General features: G+C 35.8%; 3 protein-coding genes across 3 annotated transcripts; 2 read left to right on the top strand and 1 right to left on the bottom strand.

Moving 5' to 3' along the window:
* Positions 1–233: 233 nt before the first annotated feature.
* LOC142981282 (homeobox protein engrailed-1-B-like) lies at positions 234–1,656 on the bottom strand. The gene is made up of 3 exons (XM_076127079.1): positions 1,494–1,656; positions 973–1,142; positions 234–563 (listed from the first exon to the last, which is right to left on the bottom strand). The coding sequence occupies exons 1-3, from the start codon at positions 1,654–1,656 to the stop codon at positions 234–236; spliced, it is 663 nt and encodes a 220-aa protein (XP_075983194.1).
* Positions 1,657–3,441: 1,785 nt separating this feature from the next.
* Positions 3,442–10,802, top strand: LOC142981243 (aldo-keto reductase family 1 member A1). Its single transcript, XM_076127007.1, has 6 exons — positions 3,442–3,639; positions 4,828–5,008; positions 5,386–5,573; positions 8,081–8,319; positions 10,158–10,308; positions 10,586–10,802. Exons 1-6 carry the CDS (start codon positions 3,568–3,570, stop codon positions 10,727–10,729), a joined length of 975 nt encoding a protein of 324 aa, XP_075983122.1. The 5' UTR covers positions 3,442–3,567; the 3' UTR covers positions 10,730–10,802.
* Positions 10,803–10,954: 152 nt separating this feature from the next.
* LOC142981281 (very long chain fatty acid elongase 5-like) lies at positions 10,955–18,445 on the top strand. Its single transcript, XM_076127078.1, has 12 exons — positions 10,955–12,547; positions 12,627–12,817; positions 13,074–13,208; positions 13,449–13,554; positions 13,914–14,050; positions 14,518–14,678; positions 15,913–15,974; positions 16,427–16,617; positions 16,942–17,076; positions 17,172–17,277; positions 17,674–17,810; positions 18,154–18,445. The coding sequence occupies exons 1-12, from the start codon at positions 12,487–12,489 to the stop codon at positions 18,322–18,324; spliced, it is 1,593 nt and encodes a 530-aa protein (XP_075983193.1). The 5' UTR covers positions 10,955–12,486; the 3' UTR covers positions 18,325–18,445.

The following is an 18,445-nucleotide window of genomic DNA, read 5'->3' as shown; positions in this document are numbered from 1 at the left end:
ACTATTGTTTTTCAATTTCACTTAAATACGAAATAACAGAAGTAAAAAAAACTGTGTAGTTTGATAAGTTATTTACTACTAATTAAAACCATAATCACTTATTCAAGCAATTAATTATCTTTATAATTATTTCAATTACAATTTTTACTTAATAATTTATGTCACGTGTATCACAGCAAATAAATATCTATACATATACTAAAAGATTTCCCATGAACTTTGTGCAAGTAATTTCAGTCGTCGATTGTTTCAATATCTAGGGGCAAGTCTGATCTATCTTCGTCGGTGGACTCACTGAATGAAGATCTTTCACTGTAAGCAACATCGCGGTCATTCTCAGTCACTCTTTCAAATCCCCTAGAGTCTTCACACTTTATATTTGGGTTGTAATTTAACTGGCGGAGAGGTATATCATCTCTTATTGAGTTCCAAGAGCAGTTGGTCGTCATCCAAGGCACCTGCGCTCCTGCTGTTGGCGGCAACGTCACCGCCAGAGGAGGCGCAATGTTAGCGCTCTTCTCTCGTCTCTCCCTCGCGCGACGATTTTGAAACCAAATTTTAATCTGTTAATAAGAAGCAAACTTAGTATTTCCCATATCACATGGCGCATCTTAAAGAAAGGTCAACCAAGTTCAAATAAAACAATGAGTACTTAAATTAATGTTTCTCATGGTTTTATTTTATTATAGCTCTGCAATTAAAATTTACATAATACAAGCATTTTACGTCAGGTGTGAATATCGTTGGCCTAGAAGAGACAAGTAGGAAAGTGCATTAACCCTAACTAATAACGGGCCCTTCAGGCCTTTTATGTAGTTCACTGCTCACTCTGCTCAGTAAAGGTTTTCAAACTTTTCTCTTGTTTACGATGTGATATCATGCACAGACCTATAGTCGCTTGTCTGTAATTTTAGGGCATTAACAGCGTAAAATACGGCACTAGTATGAAGGGTTTCAGTTACTAATACTAACCCTATCGTCTCGTAGCTGTAGAGCCGCCGCCAGGGCGCGCAAGGCTGGCGGCGCGAGGTACGGAGCGCGCGCGTACGCAGCCTCTAGCGCCGAGGCCTGTGCAGCCGTGAAAGGCACCCTTGCGTGACGACCTGACCGCCGCGCGCGACATCCGCTACCGCTCACTGCACCTACACCAAATACAAGGTTTTATTTTTTCTCCAAACAACTGCTAAGACTAACAATAATCTAGAATAAGCTAAACAGAAAATCGCTTGCGAAGTGACTCATCCATCATCGATTACTTCCTAGGTAGTAAATTTCGTTCTATTGATCAATAAATTACCTACTGTGGTCGCTACAATTAATTAATCGCCATTTACTTGGATGTGCAATTCCTTATAAGAAGAGCAAGAGATTTACGGCCACTTAAAAAGCGCAATGTTTTAGAAGTATTAATAAGGAGTCAGCCATTATATCTGCACAGCCGATCGCCGGAACTTGAAGATTTGAACTAGGTTAATTCACGTATAATCTCTTACGTGGTAGTCGCGGCGGACGATACCGAGTGCAGCACAACCAATCCGGAACTTGCACATTGTCACTTCGACCTCCAGTGTGCCGTGTGTTGTCACTGCGCAGAATTCTCTCTATGCTGAAATCAGACCCGCACTTAGATGTCGACTGAACCGGGGACGTATCCATGACGAACAACCACTGAATCTCCATACGAATAAAATGGGTTCCTTTATTCGCTACCCTTAAAATACGACCCATACAATAGAAGGAGGAGCCCAGCATCGCCACGCCTTTCAAAATAAGGGATGGACGGGCATAATAGTAGATGTTATCAGTGACCACAATCATGGGGTGTACGCACCAATGATCCCTCGAGTGTTGTGACGTTAGTTCATTCATACGTTTCGCAAATTGAATGGTAAAGAGATACTGTTTACACACAAAAGGATGATATTACTTTAAGGGTTTGTGGGAACATTAATTTGTATTCCTATTATACCGCTTTTGTTGAATGTTAATTGATTTGTAATGTGATATCATAACGCCTAATAACTTATTAACAACGTATAAATGGAATTTCCTGTTTTAGTATCTCTTAATCGAAAACAGTGTAAGTAATTGGATTTTATGCTACGAACATTTTCTTCTACGTTTCCCGATGTGTATTCTATAGTTTATAAACAGTTTAAAAAGTCATGTAGCCCAGGCATTACATGAACTAGGCCGGTATAGAACATATTTTTTTTAGCTGTTACAGGCGAATAACTGTCGCCGGCCTTGCTTAAGTAACGCAGTTATTATCTGCAATTTGCATTGTGATAAAGTTCGTTGACAGTTTCATGATGATGCACTCGCAACCGCTTAAGCATCACATTATTTTATTGTGTAACATTGAATCACAACAGAAACACAATTGTATTGCGACAACGATTATCTAGCCACTTGCAACTAAACCTCACAAAGGGATTATTCAAAGATCTACCGAAGTGATAAAATTCATTGAACGCAGATGGTAAACTCGATTATTGGATTTGGGCAGCAAAAAAAATAACTCATGGCAAATAATACCGTTAAGCAACTTTCAAAATGATCAATTTTGTTCCATATTTAGAAAATTGTTGTTTACCTGGAAAATCAAACTATTGGGCATGTGGATATGTTTTTTTTATTTTACAGAGGCACCTAAGTAGTAGAGATATACTCAGATTTGTGACGACTATTTGGACAACAGAGAGAGAAGAGCTTCAAATGGCATTAAACCCGATATCAGATAATAAAATTATGACTTCGCTTTCAAATATAATATGGATATAAACAAAAACATACATAGATATAGTGCTGAATTATTGGGCTACTATATTAACCAGCTAAACAGGAGGTAGAGATAAACGTTCGTTGAAACAACTGTTCACTATTGTTATATGTTTTTTGTATTAAGTTTTAAGGACAAATTTGAAAGGATATCTGAATGTTGTTGTGTTGAACCTAATAAATTTTGAATGTTTACGGCGTGAAAGGTATAGGAATAGTATCGAAACAAACAGTAACTCTTATTGAACAGGAAATATTATATTGTTATTATTTTATGTTCATAATACGTGTTTTACCTAAGTACCTAACAGCGTCTATTACTGGATATTTTTTTATTAGTGTTATGAATTGAGCAGTATTGTTACGATAACAGTCAAATATTTCACGATAAATAGAACTTGTCTTAACGATAAATAAGACAGTAGAGCCGTAGAGCTAGGAGCTTCAGATTTTTATGGTAATTGTAAACACGTACAGGAATGTATAGCGCGGGTCAGCAACCTGTAACATGGTTTTTGCATAACATAGTAGACATAATAGCACATTATTGTTTTTGTTGCTTTCGCGAATACGTGAAGGAGTACAAACCGGTACCACTGCGCTTGATTGCATGAGAACATCAAGGTCAATTTGAGGCCCAAACCTATGCGCCCGCGCCGCTCTCTTCATTGCGTTTTGACGCACAGACCGACACAGTCACACTAAATTAGCTGTAGGAGTTAGTAGGTACTTCAGTTAAGAGTTTGTGATAAGTATTTCTGTTACGAAAATACAAAGGTCAAAAATATGTCTATTCCACAATATTTTGAATTAGAGGGCGGTGACCGCATGCCGCGTATCGGATTTGGAACCTGGCAAGTAAGTTTTAATAATATACAGTTAGGTATATTGCCGATTTTGTGTTTAAGTTTAGATCTAGATTTTTTGCGGCATGTTCTCCTTTGTCATAACAGTGGATGTGAAGTGCAAAGCTCTGATTACTAAAGTAATAAGTGTATATGTGCTCTCCTATAATGTACTTACTTAAATATTTAGAGGGACTCTACACTACATTTTTTGTAAAAAGACGAGCTAATTATTACAAAATATATAATACTTATAATCAGATAGGAACATAAACAAAGCAGCTAGGGATCGATACTGGCGAAAATTCAAGTTTAGCTTTTTTTTTATTCGCCTTATTTTTGTCACTGTGTTTCTTATTCTTTCCTTTTCCTTTTTTTCGGAATGTTAGATATTCTTTGAAAATTTCCCATCTAGATTTAGGTATATGTGAGGAAGAGTCGGCTATCTTGCAGGGTATCTCGCAGTATTGTGAAATGAAGACGTGTCGAGAGTCACAGGAGCACCTGTCACTCTCATACCCGTCGTAATGTTCAGGAGAGTGCGTGAGTCCCCGGGAGGTGGACGCACAGCCTGCATGGCTACTGTCGCAACGCGCCTCCGATGATCCGGAAGACATCACTTAGCGGTGACTCTTCTCCTTGCACTTTCTCGATGCTCTTTAAATTATGTTTACCCATTTTCATTTTTAAGCATTTGATTTGCTCATATTTACTTCAGATCGGTGTAAACATAATGCGAAAAATTTCAGTGCAAGATCCGTAGGTACAATTTTATGAACGAATTTTTCAGGCGGTAAACGACAGCAGCAGTCAATTTTGGCAGACCGCGTCTTTGCCGCTATTATTTTGGTGACTGGAAATCTTAAAAAGTTTGCACTATTTACCTGTAGACACAAATTACTTTTCTTAAAAGGTTTTAGATTTAGATTTTCTTTCTAGCTCATGATTAAGAATTGCTTTTGGTAATATTACCTACTTACTTATTGTAGAGTTTGAATTCGCGCATATGATGAAGTATGATTTGATCTTATTTATTTAGTTATAGGTAGATAAACGCATGCGCGTTATTTCACAGAACGTCTAGATACGAAACTAAATTTAAATATGTTTTTTTATTAATGTCTACAGTTAAGTAGGCATATAAAGTAAAAAAACGTGCAAAATGCAAAAGGATTGTTGGTATGTGTGTTTTTTATTACAGGCATCAGATGAGGTGTTAGAGCAGGCAGTGGAGGCTGCACTGGCGGCCGGCTACCGGCACTTCGACTCGGCGCGCGCCTACGAGAATGAAGCCGCTCTAGGAAGAGCACTCAACCGCTGGATCGGAAACGACCCTGCTAAGAGGAAAGAACTTTTCGTCGTAACCAAGCTGCCACCCGGAGGTAAACAAACTGCCAACACATTTTATATCCCTTTTCAATTATAAACGAAGGTTAAACAAAACAAAAGGTACAATACAAAGCTACAACTAACTGCTAACAAGGGATATTTGTTTGTGTTACTTAAATTGCAGTGAGACTTATCAATATCTTTCTTTTTATTTGTATAAGATAATGAACACGGAAATATAAATTAATGATAAGATTGCAGAAGGCATTATTTTTATTATTTTCGAACAATATTTAACAGAGAGCAATTATTTAAATAAAAGGTACTTAACATGCAAATGTATTCAGCCTTCAGGCCAGGTTTTTAAATTATTTTCTCTCTCTCATTTTATGTACGCATAGTTACAGTTGTTTATTTTTTGATTATGCAGGCAACAGACCGGAGCATGTTCAGGAATATTTCGATAACTCACTCAAAGATCTCAACCTTGAATACTTGGACTTGTATCTGATTCACACTCCATTCGCCTTCGACCACGTTCCTGGAGACCTGCATCCAAAGAATCCTGATGGCAGCATGCGAATGGACCACTCAACCAACCTACTTGAACTGTGGAAGGTGAGTCAAACTTTTTCTAAATTAAACAAAAAGTTGATATCACTGACGCGTTCTTTCAAAACTGACATGAATGCCAAAAAGTAATCACTACGAAATATTGCCACCTGCCGTAGTCATAAGCCTGCCGCTAATTTATCCGTAAATCTATTTATAACATATATTTTAAGTCAAAATTATTCGTGTAAATATTATATTACGCCCTTTAAAATTATAAACTGCAGTCTTCACGTTCAAATTACCGGTACGAAATGGGGATTTTGCATTTTGATAATTCTATCAGTGACCGAAATAAAAGTGAAAAAAGCAATAATAAGATTGTAAAAGACAACTACATCAATACGATATATCGGAGCGACTCAGTTTATACAGCGTGTAGCTATCAGATACCCACGACACATCTGTTCAAAAATAAAAGAAAAAAGACAAAAATTATTTGCAACCGTAGAAAAGAAAAGGAGCCATCAATGAATAAACATTATCTATCAAACCAGTGCTCTTGGTCTAAAGTATATAACTCTCCGCTCATTGAAAGACAACCCAATACTCAGGTCCAAGAAAATGAGTGTTGTGACTTTTCAAATTTGAAACAAGATGAACACGAACATGCAGTTCTAGATATTATTGACATTTCTGAGAAAATAACCAATAGTAAGGATTTAGAACCGAATCAGCATGAAATTGACAACATAGCATCGAACAATTTTCCTAAGTCGAAGAAATGCTTGAGTGCACAAGTAAAATCGTGGTGCAACCTCATTATACCAAGGACCTTATGTCCGTGCATTTGTGGAGGTGACGATAGCGATACTAAGCCGTATTCCCCTAGTGCAGCGGCTTCATTTGAGAGCATCGAACTCAATACTACTAGCCACGGTCTACACTCGTTGGATTTAGATGCATCTGTCATGAGCATAATCCTGTTGCACCAGAACATAAATACGAGAAGAACCTCGATGCATTATGCAAAGATCTTGCGATGCGTTTTTAGCAACACCTACAAAAATCTATTGTACTTAATACGCACTCATAAGTAACATACAAATTACAAGTTTTTTTCCAATAACAAAGAAAGTAAGTGATTCATTTAGCTGATTAGCCGAAAATCTGAATACAAAAGAAACGATATTTTTGTAAATTTCCTCTTTTCTTAGTTTGAAAAAAAAACAACAACATAAATTTATTCCCTCTTGTCAAAAATGACAGATGATATTTATAAACATTCTTTCATAATAAAAATATTGGAGTGTTGATTATTGCAGTACATAATACGAATATGGACATAGCAGTTGGAAAATTCTATTACGTGAACATTAACGATGATATAAACCTCAGCAATAATGTATTTACAGAAAAGTTTTAGAAAAACTGCCGATAAAACATTGTTCTGCTTATCATATTGGTGGCAGAGTTTTAACTGACTTTAGTCAATAATGAGTTTCAAGAATAGTACCGCAATGCAAAACCAAGATTTCAATCCCAGAACATGTCTGTAAACACATAACCCAGAGCGATTAATTACAATATTCAAGAGATAGGTATTCTACAATGTATTAATTTGCAAAACCCTCAACCAGCCATGAATAGCCTATACACCTTAAGAAACCCAAACTGTACTCCTTCAAAACCAATTCCTTCGAAAACAACAGCAAATGTTTTAAATAAACTATTTACAAATATTTTCTTCTGTTGCTCGAGGAAAAAATACGATAAAGGAGCTGAACGTTATTCGTCTAAAGGTGGAAGACCTGTATTACGATATCTTTGTGGAAAACATACTCAAGTGCCGCTGTCGCCCGCGCAGGCAGACGTACGCGTAGTTAATTTCTGCACGTATAATTTTAACTGTCAGAATCCTGAAAAATCCAACGAAAGCCTGGAAATTACTTCTCATATGCTATCAAATTCTTTATTTCTTCAGCCATCGATTCAAAGTATATCAAGCCTCAAATGGCAACAGAAATTTCATGCACAAGATAAAACGCGAAATGTGGTTTTGGTTATGATCTACACATTTGCTAGGAAATTTAAAAGTAATTATCCTAAAACCACAGTAAGAAACAAGAAGAATAATGTGGTAATTGTACCAGTTCCTAAAAAAATGTGCAGTAATTCAACCATCAACAGTATGCCTAAGACTCACCACAACACCAAGTTTGATTTAAATGAAAAACCCTTATATATTAGAGATCAACCATTAGATGTACAAATAAGTAATGCAAGTATTGTTGTCAAACCAACCAAAATATGGGGGCCTGGCGAAGTTCTTCTTAAGAGGTCTTAATTAAGAAGGTACAACTATGTTCTTGGTTTTACTATATAATAACTTTAGGATCACTTAGGAAACTAAGCTGTAAGCCTATTAGTTAATGATTTATTGAAAGCCTTGTTCTAGCCGTTAAAGACAGGAAGAGATAGTGATGCTTGGGTTTTTATAAAAAACATTTTGAAAACGTATATTTTGATTAACATATTTAAATTATTTCTAAATGACGCTCAATCAATTCCAGGCTGTATTGAAACTGAAGGAGTCGGGGCGCGTACGTCATGTCGGTGTTTCAAACTTGAATGAGGAGCAACTGGCGCGAGTGTGCAGCGTCGCCAAGCCAGCGTGCTTGCAAGTGGAGTTGCACGTTCTCTGTCAACAGCCCTCGTTGGTCGCAGCTGCGAACAAACTGGGCGTGCCTGTCGTTGCGTACTCGCCCCTTGGCTCCAAAGCCCTAGCTGACGCTAAAGCAGCCCAAACAGGGTAAGTTTTGACTTATAGGCGAACGCTGTACTCCGTCAATGTTTTGAAATTTGAAGATTGTTCCGGTCCAACTGAAATAGTCTTTATTTTTGTTATGTAAGGGAACCTGTTGTACCTAGGCCGGTTTTTTAGAAATATATTTTTTATTGTGATTTGACGTGCAGCACACAAATCATATTTGCATATTTTGAAATGTCAATTATTTGGGTACTCATCAAAAAAATATCAGAAATGTATATTTAATACTTACATAATATTTTTAAATTTAGAAAAAAATGGGAAATGTGGCCAAGGTACAACATACCCTATGTACCTAGGCCAGTAGTACGTTGTACCTAGGCCACATTGAAATTTGGGGGTAATTTAAGCAAATTATCAAGTTTTGTTAACTAAAATAATTTTATTTGATTTATTACAGTACACAGTATTATTACAGTATACAGTATTTAACAAAACATTTTAAAAATTCTCAAATGATCAACATTTAGAAATGATCAAATTAAAATTATATTCATAGCTATTTTTATGCTTTTCAAACAAAATATTTAAATAAAAACAACTAACTTTTTGCCACCGTTTCGTTACATCACATCGCTGCGCCTGCTAAACTCCATTATGTGTATTTTGATGTTAAAAAAAATGAATCTTGTGTCCCAAATAAAAGAAAAAGTTTTCCAAAATCTCACAAAAGACACATGTGGAACTTGGCAGGCGCAGCAACGATATCACATAATATAATATAGCAAATCAATATACCTATATAGCATAGCAAATGGAAAACAAAATATTGAAACAATTATCTTTACCTATATATAAATTATTATTTCTCTCTTAAATTTTAATCAGTCATTTGGTCTAGCTATTATAAAAACACTATCAATAATGTAGATATATTATTCAACCGTAAGCATTTAGTAGAAATCCCAGTACTTCTGTATCTCTGGAACATAATAAATTTCTCTGTTCTTGTTAACTTTTTGCGGGGTTTTAATTTTTTCGACAATGTCACTCATCGGGTACAGATTTAAATCCTCTTTTTCAGGGCATTTCCAGTTTTTAAGTGATTTTTGCATCGATTTCTGCAATAATAAAGATATTTAATTAGGAATATTATTACGTAAATGTGAAATAATTTAATAAAATATTCTCCTGGCCAAAGTACAACATCCAGGTTGTACCTTGGCCACTGGCCAAGGTACAACTGATCGACAGTGACCGAGGTACAACACTACCCCAACTTCACTAAAACGGCGGATTTTATATAGTTTAGAGTTAAGTATCTCGTAAGTTTTTTATTGTGTTGAGACTTGTAAAATCAAAGAACCGATAGCATATAACAGTTAAGTGACTATTTGAAAACTTTTAAAACTATTAGACTTCAAAATATATTAGAAATACTTACTTTTTCGCACAAAAAAGTTTCAGCGTCGATAACACCAAACACCGGCTTAATGGCGGTATGCGACTAACTACACATTGAATAGTCTGTAGTGACGTATCGAATACCATAAACAGTAGAATTTAGTATCGCGCGAATATATGAAAACGAGCCCAGTGGCCTAGGTACACATAGTGCCAAGGTACAACAGGTTCCCCTACTGTACGTGTAATTATAATTAAGTAGATACTATTATAAATTATGCCTACCCATGAAAGAAAAAGAAAGCAGTTGATATAAACCCGCTAGTTTCTTGACCAAAATACGTTTAGCAAAAATCGAGAGAAGACGATCTTAGTTCCTTTCGATTGATTATTACATTCAGGTTATTTCCGCATATAACACGTGATAACACATCAGCTTAAAAATGATCATGGAAATAACTTTTTCTTGTCTACAGGCAATCGTATCCTGATCTACTGCAGTTAGCCGAGGTGCAACGTATCGCGCAGGCGCATGATCGCACTCCCGCGCAAGTGCTCTTGCGATACAATCTGCAAAGAGGATTGGCATCCATCCCTAAGAGCACTAACCCAGCTCGCATTAAACAGGTACACACGATTAAATAGTATATAAGGCCTTATTTATTGCCATATTCACTGCCATATAGAAAATAAATTCAACGTTATTGCATTTAATACTTAAACTTACTTAACATGATAGTGCGAATTTAAAAGCTATTTGCATAAATAGATGCTGACTGCTGTACAGTACTGTATCTACTTAGCTTTATTACTTGCAGAAATTAATGCGCGATTACTGTTACTGTCACACATTGTAAGGTTTTATTTCAGAATCTATTCCACAATAAATGTATTATTTTTTTAGAATATATCAGTGTGGGACTTCAACCTGAGTGAAACTGAGGTAAGCGAGCTGGCAGCGTTGGACCGCGGCGAAAAGGGACGAGTTTGTGACTTCACATTCTTCGTAGGAGCCGACAAACACCCAGAGTTCCCCTTCAAAAAGTAACTTTAGTTTACCGCACAGTATTTAATTCATTCATGATGATGTATTCCTTTAATAAATAACATAACAACAGTCATACAGTTTATTAATACGAAAAAGTATAGATACGTTGTAATCCTTTTTCAGCACACAATTAAGACACACAAGTCGGTTCCTAGATATGTTCAGAACAGAAACCTAATAATAATATAAAGGATGTTGATAACATTAATTTTGGCCTCTCACACATCATTAGCTCTTCGCAGTTTCACTATTTTTTTATTCCAATTGTTATTCTTTGTCAATGCATGTCCGTCGGCCGCACTCGTCGATATGCTGATTTATACTAAACGGTGTCACAAACTGTTAACTCTGCACCTATCGAACTTATTTCACTTGGAATGTAGACTACAAACACAAAAGAGAATATTGTTCATATTTTGTGGCTTCAAAACTGCTTCAATTATTTAATTGATTTTTAAGCAACAGCTGCAATGTCCTATATTATCCCAGAGTTTTTTTGTACCGGAATAGGAATAATTATGGTACTTTTTGCCATATTTTAAAACAACGCGGGCGTAACTTCCATTATAAATTAGCACATTCTACTTTCGTTAAAGAAACCTCGGGTGTAACTCTAATACGAAATGCGAAATTTATTATTCTACAGTGTGTGTCGTGACTTGGTAATGTGGCCTCCAAAATTGTTAATAGATAATCAAAACACAAGTTAAAAAGTAACAGGAAACACTTTAGTAAAAATTGAACTTGATGTTGCTAGTTTTCCGACCGATACCTGTGGGTTAAGTTCACGATTAGGACCTTGCGTATACATCGTATTAGCACCTTTTGATAAAAATAGACTTTCTTGGCCATGATTTATATGGCTCTATGGCCGATAGATAAAAGTTCAGTTGTTTTACACAATTAACAAAACAATGAAAAAGAATGTGAATATTGGTTACAGACCCTCAACTAAGTACTAAAACGTGTTTTGTACATTTCAGGAAAAACATTAGCTGTTTATTGTAATCTGGCATTTGACCTCACGTCGCCGCGCCATTATTTAAATGCACATCTATCACGTGTTTTTCTTTTCCTACATATTAACAAATGTGCATATAAAAAATAATTTGATACTAATAATAATAATATGAAATAATAAACCTAGTGGTTCTGTAATATTTTCCAACTTCAAATGCCACTACTTCTACCTGATTCGACCCGATTTCATCCGCTTGAACGATGATAGAATGTGTCGTACACGCGTAAATCCGATTTGACTTTTAAATAAGAGTGTAGGTATGTTGATATTGAACAATGGACTTGATATTTTAAGTTTCCTCCCAATTTTGCTCTTTAGATTCCTAAGCCTGCTTAAAAAACATTAAAAGATAATAATATATGAGGATAGGGTCATGAGCGCAAATAAATACATAGGATTTTTAAAAATCCAATAACAAGGATTTCCTCAATCTTGCAGTTAACACACGTTCTCCTGTTGGCCAGCTCGTCCCCGTGAAAGAGTTCTCCAAACATCCATCCACCTTCTCATCGCCAAAATAGTTTTAGGATAATGTACTTATTTAAATATAAAAATACAGTATTTTATACAATAGCATTTGTAATTACCTACCTGATTAACGTACCCAACGTGCTGCGTAAAGTTCAATTCATTGTGAATGTACGGTCCATTACAGTGACGGTTATTTGCGATACCTGCTTGACATTCATGTGGTAATATTTTACACTTATAGTATTGTGTTACACATATCGAAATTATGTCTGTGATTATAGGAGGTGCAGTGAAATTGTATTATTATTTAAATGACGAAATTAAAGGTAAATTGTATACAATTTTAAATATTTCAACTGCCGGGTGGAGCTATTGAATTTTATTCATAAATTTTATATGTTATAGATCATAGATCGCAAGACTGGCCGTTGATGAGGACACCATGGCCAGGTCTGGCGATAGTGTGTGTGTACTTGTTAACTGTGACAAAATGGTTACCTGACTATATGAAGAACCGACCTGCTTTTGAACTACGGACTCCGATGGCCATTTATAATGCAGCTCAGATACTCGGTTGCATATTTATATTTTACAAAGTAAGTAAATACTGTATTTGTTTGAAGTTTGGAAAAGTTAACTTTAAACAATCATTTTTTGATCATGTGTATATTATTAGACCTCTATCACTGCCATCTTACAAAAAGATAAACCTGAAAGCGTGAGATTTCGTATTTTTTTACTAATTTAGAGGGATTCATGCAAAGTACCTAATTGATAACATTTATGAGAATTTTGCAAAAAATTCTCTCTCACCCACATTAAAAGTGAGATTTCAATGTTTATTTCCTACAGAGTTTGACTTTAGGATGGCTCAGCCACTACTCGTTCGTATGCCAAGCTCCAGATGAAGGCCCGAACAGCGTTGAGTACGCGTGGTATGTCTGCTACGGATACTTTGTCATGAAGCTCGTCGATCTACTCGATACGGTAAGCATAATTATTTGCTGTCCATGTTTAAGAAGGTCTTTGTTAGGCGATTAAGGGCCAGTTTCACAGGTTATGGACAAGTCATGGAAATCCAAAATAGATATAGTTACAGCAAATCTATTGAAAAAAATGAAAATTAAAAGAATTACTCTTATGCAATACTTATTCAGAAATGAAACCAGCCTTTAAGCTCAATTCTGCGTGATACTCTTTTAAATACTTACTTTTATAACATTCCAGATCTTCTTCGTTCTAAGAAAAAAACAGAATCAGGTTTCATTTTTACACGTGTACCATCACTTTGGCATGGTGGCAGTTGCGTGGAGCATTGTCAAGTGGGTACCAGGTACGTACTCTGAATCTCTTTACGTTATGCATGTACGTCTCTTGTTAATTACTGGTAATAAAAAAAACTCCTAGTTCCTGTACAACAAACTTTTTACCACCATTTTCAACATTCTTACAAGGTTACATACATATTAATAGTATTTATTAGATAAACTTTAGATGTATGAATGACACAAATAAAGTTTCTAAGGGTCGTACCAATGCTGCCTACCCCTATGGGAAAAAGGTGACTTTATAATAATTATGTGTGTATTTAGGACATCGGAAACGGCCGTAGCTAGGTATATTGAAAGCAGTTTTCTAAGATATATAACTTCTAAAAGTTCGTCTTAATAACGATGATCTTTTTTATTGCAGGAGGTCACTGTACTCTGCTGATAACATTGAACTGCGCTGTTCACACTGTCATGTACACGTACTACTTGCTCACTGCATGGGATGAGTCCTACAAACAATCTATATGGTGGAAGAAATACGTCACTCAGATGCAAATTGTAAGTATCATAAATACTTACATTGCTCTTTTGTTTAAAAAGGCATCTTGTAAGAGATAGGAGAAACAGAAAGTCGCTCTCGGCGAAACTAGTTCTTATACGTAGAAGGTTTTACCTGCTCTTACCTATTTTTTAGCCTTACGATCTTGAAATAACACTTATCATCGACTCTCGTGGGCTCGCTCATCAGCACTGCTATTTTGACTCTATCCATTTTACGTGAGCGTTCAGTTATTAGAGGATTTAAGTACATTAATAAAAAATCGATTAGAGCTTAGTCAAAAAGCACATGTCTTATGACGATGACCAAAAAAAATTGCTAGAGGAGAGTTATACATGCCCACGATGACCGCTAAGTCTGACACCTCTACCGTCTAACGTAATTCGTTACCTTGTAAATCGAAATGATACTTACTTATCGTAATTATATTATTTTGTTGTATTAATATGTTTTTTTCATATTTTAGTTGCAGTTTTCCATCTTGCTGATCCACTTCATTGGTTTAGTGATGACTCCGGTGTGCGCATTCCCGCGTCCCCCCGCCTACATCCTGCTGCCACAAAATGTCTTCATGTTGCTACTCTTCTCAGACTTCTATTACCGCACATATATTAAAAGCAAGAAGCAGTAACCTATTGAAAATGTACAAAACTTGTTATTTATTTAATCTCATTATTTATTGTAATTATTGATTGCCGTTACTAATTAAATACCTAAAACCGAAAATGGTTTCCCTTTTTTTATAAAATCCCCATTTCCCATGAGTCAGACATAAAACAAATAAGCAAGCAATTGAAGTTTAAAAGTTCCATACAAATTAATTTATTTTACCTTGAGATCATCATGACCTAATTTTATTCCTTTCCTCTTCTACCCGACATCAATAAAACCACATTTTTATTAAACTTCTTATACCACATAAATACTACATAAAATTGTAATATTTACACAATATTTATTCATTTCGTTCGTCTTATGTACCTACATATACGGGAATACAACCCATCACAACGCGGAAGTGCGCGGGTAACCAACTTAACCTCTGCGCTACCGAGGCTACTTTTTTTTAGTAAATGCCATCGAAAATACACTAAATAGGTTACGATACGATAGAATTATTTTATAACTTACTCAGTTTTCTAATTACCTACTTAACTGATTTTGTGAAGTCATTCTCAATGTAGATAATTGACGCGAAATAAACAAGTACTTAACTTTAACGTTTCGGTAAAATATAAATTATTGTAAATCGTCTCTTGATCTTTGGCCGCCATTAAAATTCACGCAATGTGAACGAATTTATGAATAAAGGTTTTACAGAATAAGCTAGTATTTATACCTGTTTGTTGATTCAAAATGAGAAAATTAATTTAAATCATATTCATAATTGAATTATGTTTATCAAATTAAAGTTTATCATTTTAAAAAGTTAGGGAGGTATGACTATGATATAATGAACCGACCACTAATTAACTACCTACCTACGTAACGTTGAAAAGATTGTCTTTCTTTGACACTGTTAAAAATAAGTATTTTTCACATTCTATCAAGTGAAAAACAACACTAACAATATGAAAACAACTGAAAATGTTAATGAATCTTGAAAAAATGTAAAGTTCCCGACAATATGATGTAGGTACTGAGTTTTTTTTTGTTGGTTAATGTTTACTAATGACGCCAATACTATAACTTTCGTATTCATCTATCTACTCATTATCAAAAATACGGAAATAATTAACAATCGAATTTGTAATTACCTAATTCGTAGGTCCTCATAAAGTATTCGAGTGGGAAAGCATCTACATGTGTTGTGTGACATAATAATAATTTAATCATTATATAATTTATATCTAAACGAAATTATGTCTGTGATTATAGGAGGTGCAGTGAGATTATACACGTATTTAAACGATGAGATTCATGGTAAATATTTAAAAAATGCATTTACTTTTCCGTTATTTTTTTTTATAACCCATCACTGTCCCACTGCAGGGCAAGGGTCTCCTCCCAAACGAGGGGGAGGGGTTAGGTCTTGAGTCCACCATGCAGGCCAAGTGCGGGTTGGGGACTCAATAAATGTATTAAACTAAAATTTTAGGTATGCAAGATTTCCTCACGATGTTTTCCTTCACCGTTGGAGCAAGTGATAATTATTTCTAATACACACGTTACTTCGAAAAGTCGTGAGAGGTGCCAACTTAAACCACTCGGCTAGACCCCACTGCTCGGCTCTCAAATTTTGATCGGCTATCAAAATTTGAGAGCTCCCTCATTACGGGAGGAGACCCTTGCTTGGGTTAAATTTATTTCAATTTATTTGTTTATCAAAATTAAACAAGAAAAATATTTATCATTAACATCTTAATATCTACCAGATCGTAGAACGGAAGACTGGTTCTTGATGAGAACGCCATGGCCAGGGCTAGCGATACTGGGTGTGTACTTGATGGCGGTGTTGCGATGGTTACCTGACTACATGAAGAACCGACCTGCCTATGACCTACGGACAGTTATAACTGTATATAATGCAGCTCAGATACTCGGTTGCATGTTCATCTTTTATAAAGTAAGTAAAACCTAGAGTAGAGTTATACTATAGTCTGACAACTTCGTAACGAGCCTTCGCACGCGTGACTTATCTAGATTTTTAGAAGAATTCTGTGTATTTCCGAATTATAGTAGCTGTATCAAACAGCCGACTGACAGCTGCTGCTGCTTGCACCTACGGGTCACTAATGTTCTGTTTTCTTTATTATGTATAATACCTTGCATGGAAGGTTCTCTATTAAGTTGTTGGAGTTACATTCGTCTAAAATTTGTCCAGGCCAATGGTTTTTAAAGTGGGATTAAAAAAGCTTGCTCCCGTTAAGTCGTACGTTATGTTCCGCAGAGTTTGACGCTAGGATGGTTAAGCCATTACTCCCTCGTGTGTCAGCCCATAGATGAAGGCCCTTACGGTGTTGAGTTCGCATGGTACGTCTGCTACGGATACTTCACGATGAAACTGGTCGATCTTTTAGACACGGTAAGCAAATTATCAAAGTAAGAAACTGCAGTAAAACATACAATAACATTTGTATACTACGTTTAACTTATAACAATGGTTATTTTGTTTTTCAGATATTCTTCATTCTAAGGAAAAAGTACAATCAAGTAACGTTCTTGCACGTCTACCATCATGCCGGCATGGTAGCACTTGCCTGGGGCTATGTCAAATGGGCACCAGGTAAAGGCACATTATACTATGCAATTTTTTTGTCAATTTAATTTGTAACATCCTAGCAGTGTTAGAGACACTGGTGGGACTCTGGAGAGAATGGTGTTACCCACGCCGGGCCTCCGGTTTGGGAGGGCGCAGTCCAAGCTTATAAACCTATTAACCTGCATAATTTATGAAAAACAACTTGCATTTTTAAATTATTTTGCTTAAGTATATATTATGTTAAATAATGTCACTTGCGAAATATGTACAATCAATGAATCATATGGAATGCCGCCCGCAATACATAACATGTCAGGAACTTATGACCAGCAAAGCTAGAAATAATCAATTTATTGAAAAGCAAACCAGTCTTGAATCAATCGGTCAATGAATAAACTGTTGTATTATTGTAATATGCAGGTGGTCACTGCACGCTGCTGATGACAATAAACTGTTTGGTGCACGCCGTCATGTACTCTTACTACCAGCTCACCGTGTGGGACAACACTATCAGACAGTCGATTTGGTGGAAGAAATACATCACTCTGATGCAGATGGTAAGTTCACTAGTTGTGTTGCTATTTGTTTTAAGCAGGCACTTTTAGTGCAATAGAGATAATACGTTGCATTGACTGCATCATTGACAGTTTCTTAATTATTTATAACTAGAGGCCGCCCGCGAATATGTCCGCTTGGAAATCCTTCCCTTGTAAATCCCTATCCCTCGGGTACTCTGGGATAAAAAGTAGCCTATGTGTCATTCTGGGTCTTCAGCTACCTATATAACAAATTCCAACGTCATCGGTTCAGTGATATTTGCGTTAAAGAATATATTATTGGCTACTAACTAGTATAGGTGTTTTTATTATTTATAGTAATAATTATTAAATAATATTACAGGTGCAGTTCACAATTATGGTGGTTCACTTCTCGTTGCTGTTGACGACGGAGGATTGTCCTTACCCTCGCCCTCCCGCCTTCATCCTGATACCACAGCATCTGTTCATGTTGATCATGTTCATGGACTTTTACTATCGCTCCTATATTAAAACCAAGAGCAAGAAACAGTAGCCGGTGAACAAACGAATATAATATTTATGGCCGTCTGACAACCAGTCTTACCGAAGGGTATCGTGTTATAATTTATAAACCAGATAACAGAATGATGGAGTGTTGAATTAAAAATACTTTA

Source organism: Anticarsia gemmatalis, chromosome 19 (assembly GCF_050436995.1).
Source record: "Anticarsia gemmatalis isolate Benzon Research Colony breed Stoneville strain chromosome 19, ilAntGemm2 primary, whole genome shotgun sequence".
Classification (NCBI taxonomy): domain Eukaryota; kingdom Metazoa; phylum Arthropoda; class Insecta; order Lepidoptera; family Erebidae; genus Anticarsia; species Anticarsia gemmatalis.
This window is presented reverse-complemented; position numbering and strand designations above follow the sequence as displayed.

Coding starts and splice junctions, on each gene's coding strand:
- LOC142981243 (XM_076127007.1), top strand. CDS start 3,568: ATGTCTATTCCACAATATTTTGAATTAGAGGGCGGTGACCGCATGCCG. Junction 5,574..8,080: donor ACCTACTTGAACTGTGGAAG/GTGAGTCAAACT, acceptor AATCAATTCCAG/GCTGTATTGAAACTGAAGGA. Junction 10,309..10,585: donor ACCCAGCTCGCATTAAACAG/GTACACACGATT, acceptor TTATTTTTTTAG/AATATATCAGTGTGGGACTT.
- LOC142981282 (XM_076127079.1), bottom strand. CDS start 1,656: ATGGATACGTCCCCGGTTCAGTCGACATCTAAGTGCGGGTCTGATTTC. Junction 1,143..1,493: donor TCGTCCGCCGCGACTACCAC/GTAAGAGATTAT, acceptor TATTTGGTGTAG/GTGCAGTGAGCGGTAGCGGA. Junction 564..972: donor TACAGCTACGAGACGATAGG/GTTAGTATTAGT, acceptor TCTTATTAACAG/ATTAAAATTTGGTTTCAAAA.
- LOC142981281 (XM_076127078.1), top strand. CDS start 12,487: ATGTCTGTGATTATAGGAGGTGCAGTGAAATTGTATTATTATTTAAAT. Junction 12,548..12,626: donor TTTAAATGACGAAATTAAAG/GTAAATTGTATA, acceptor TATATGTTATAG/ATCATAGATCGCAAGACTGG. Junction 15,975..16,426: donor TTTAAACGATGAGATTCATG/GTAAATATTTAA, acceptor AATATCTACCAG/ATCGTAGAACGGAAGACTGG.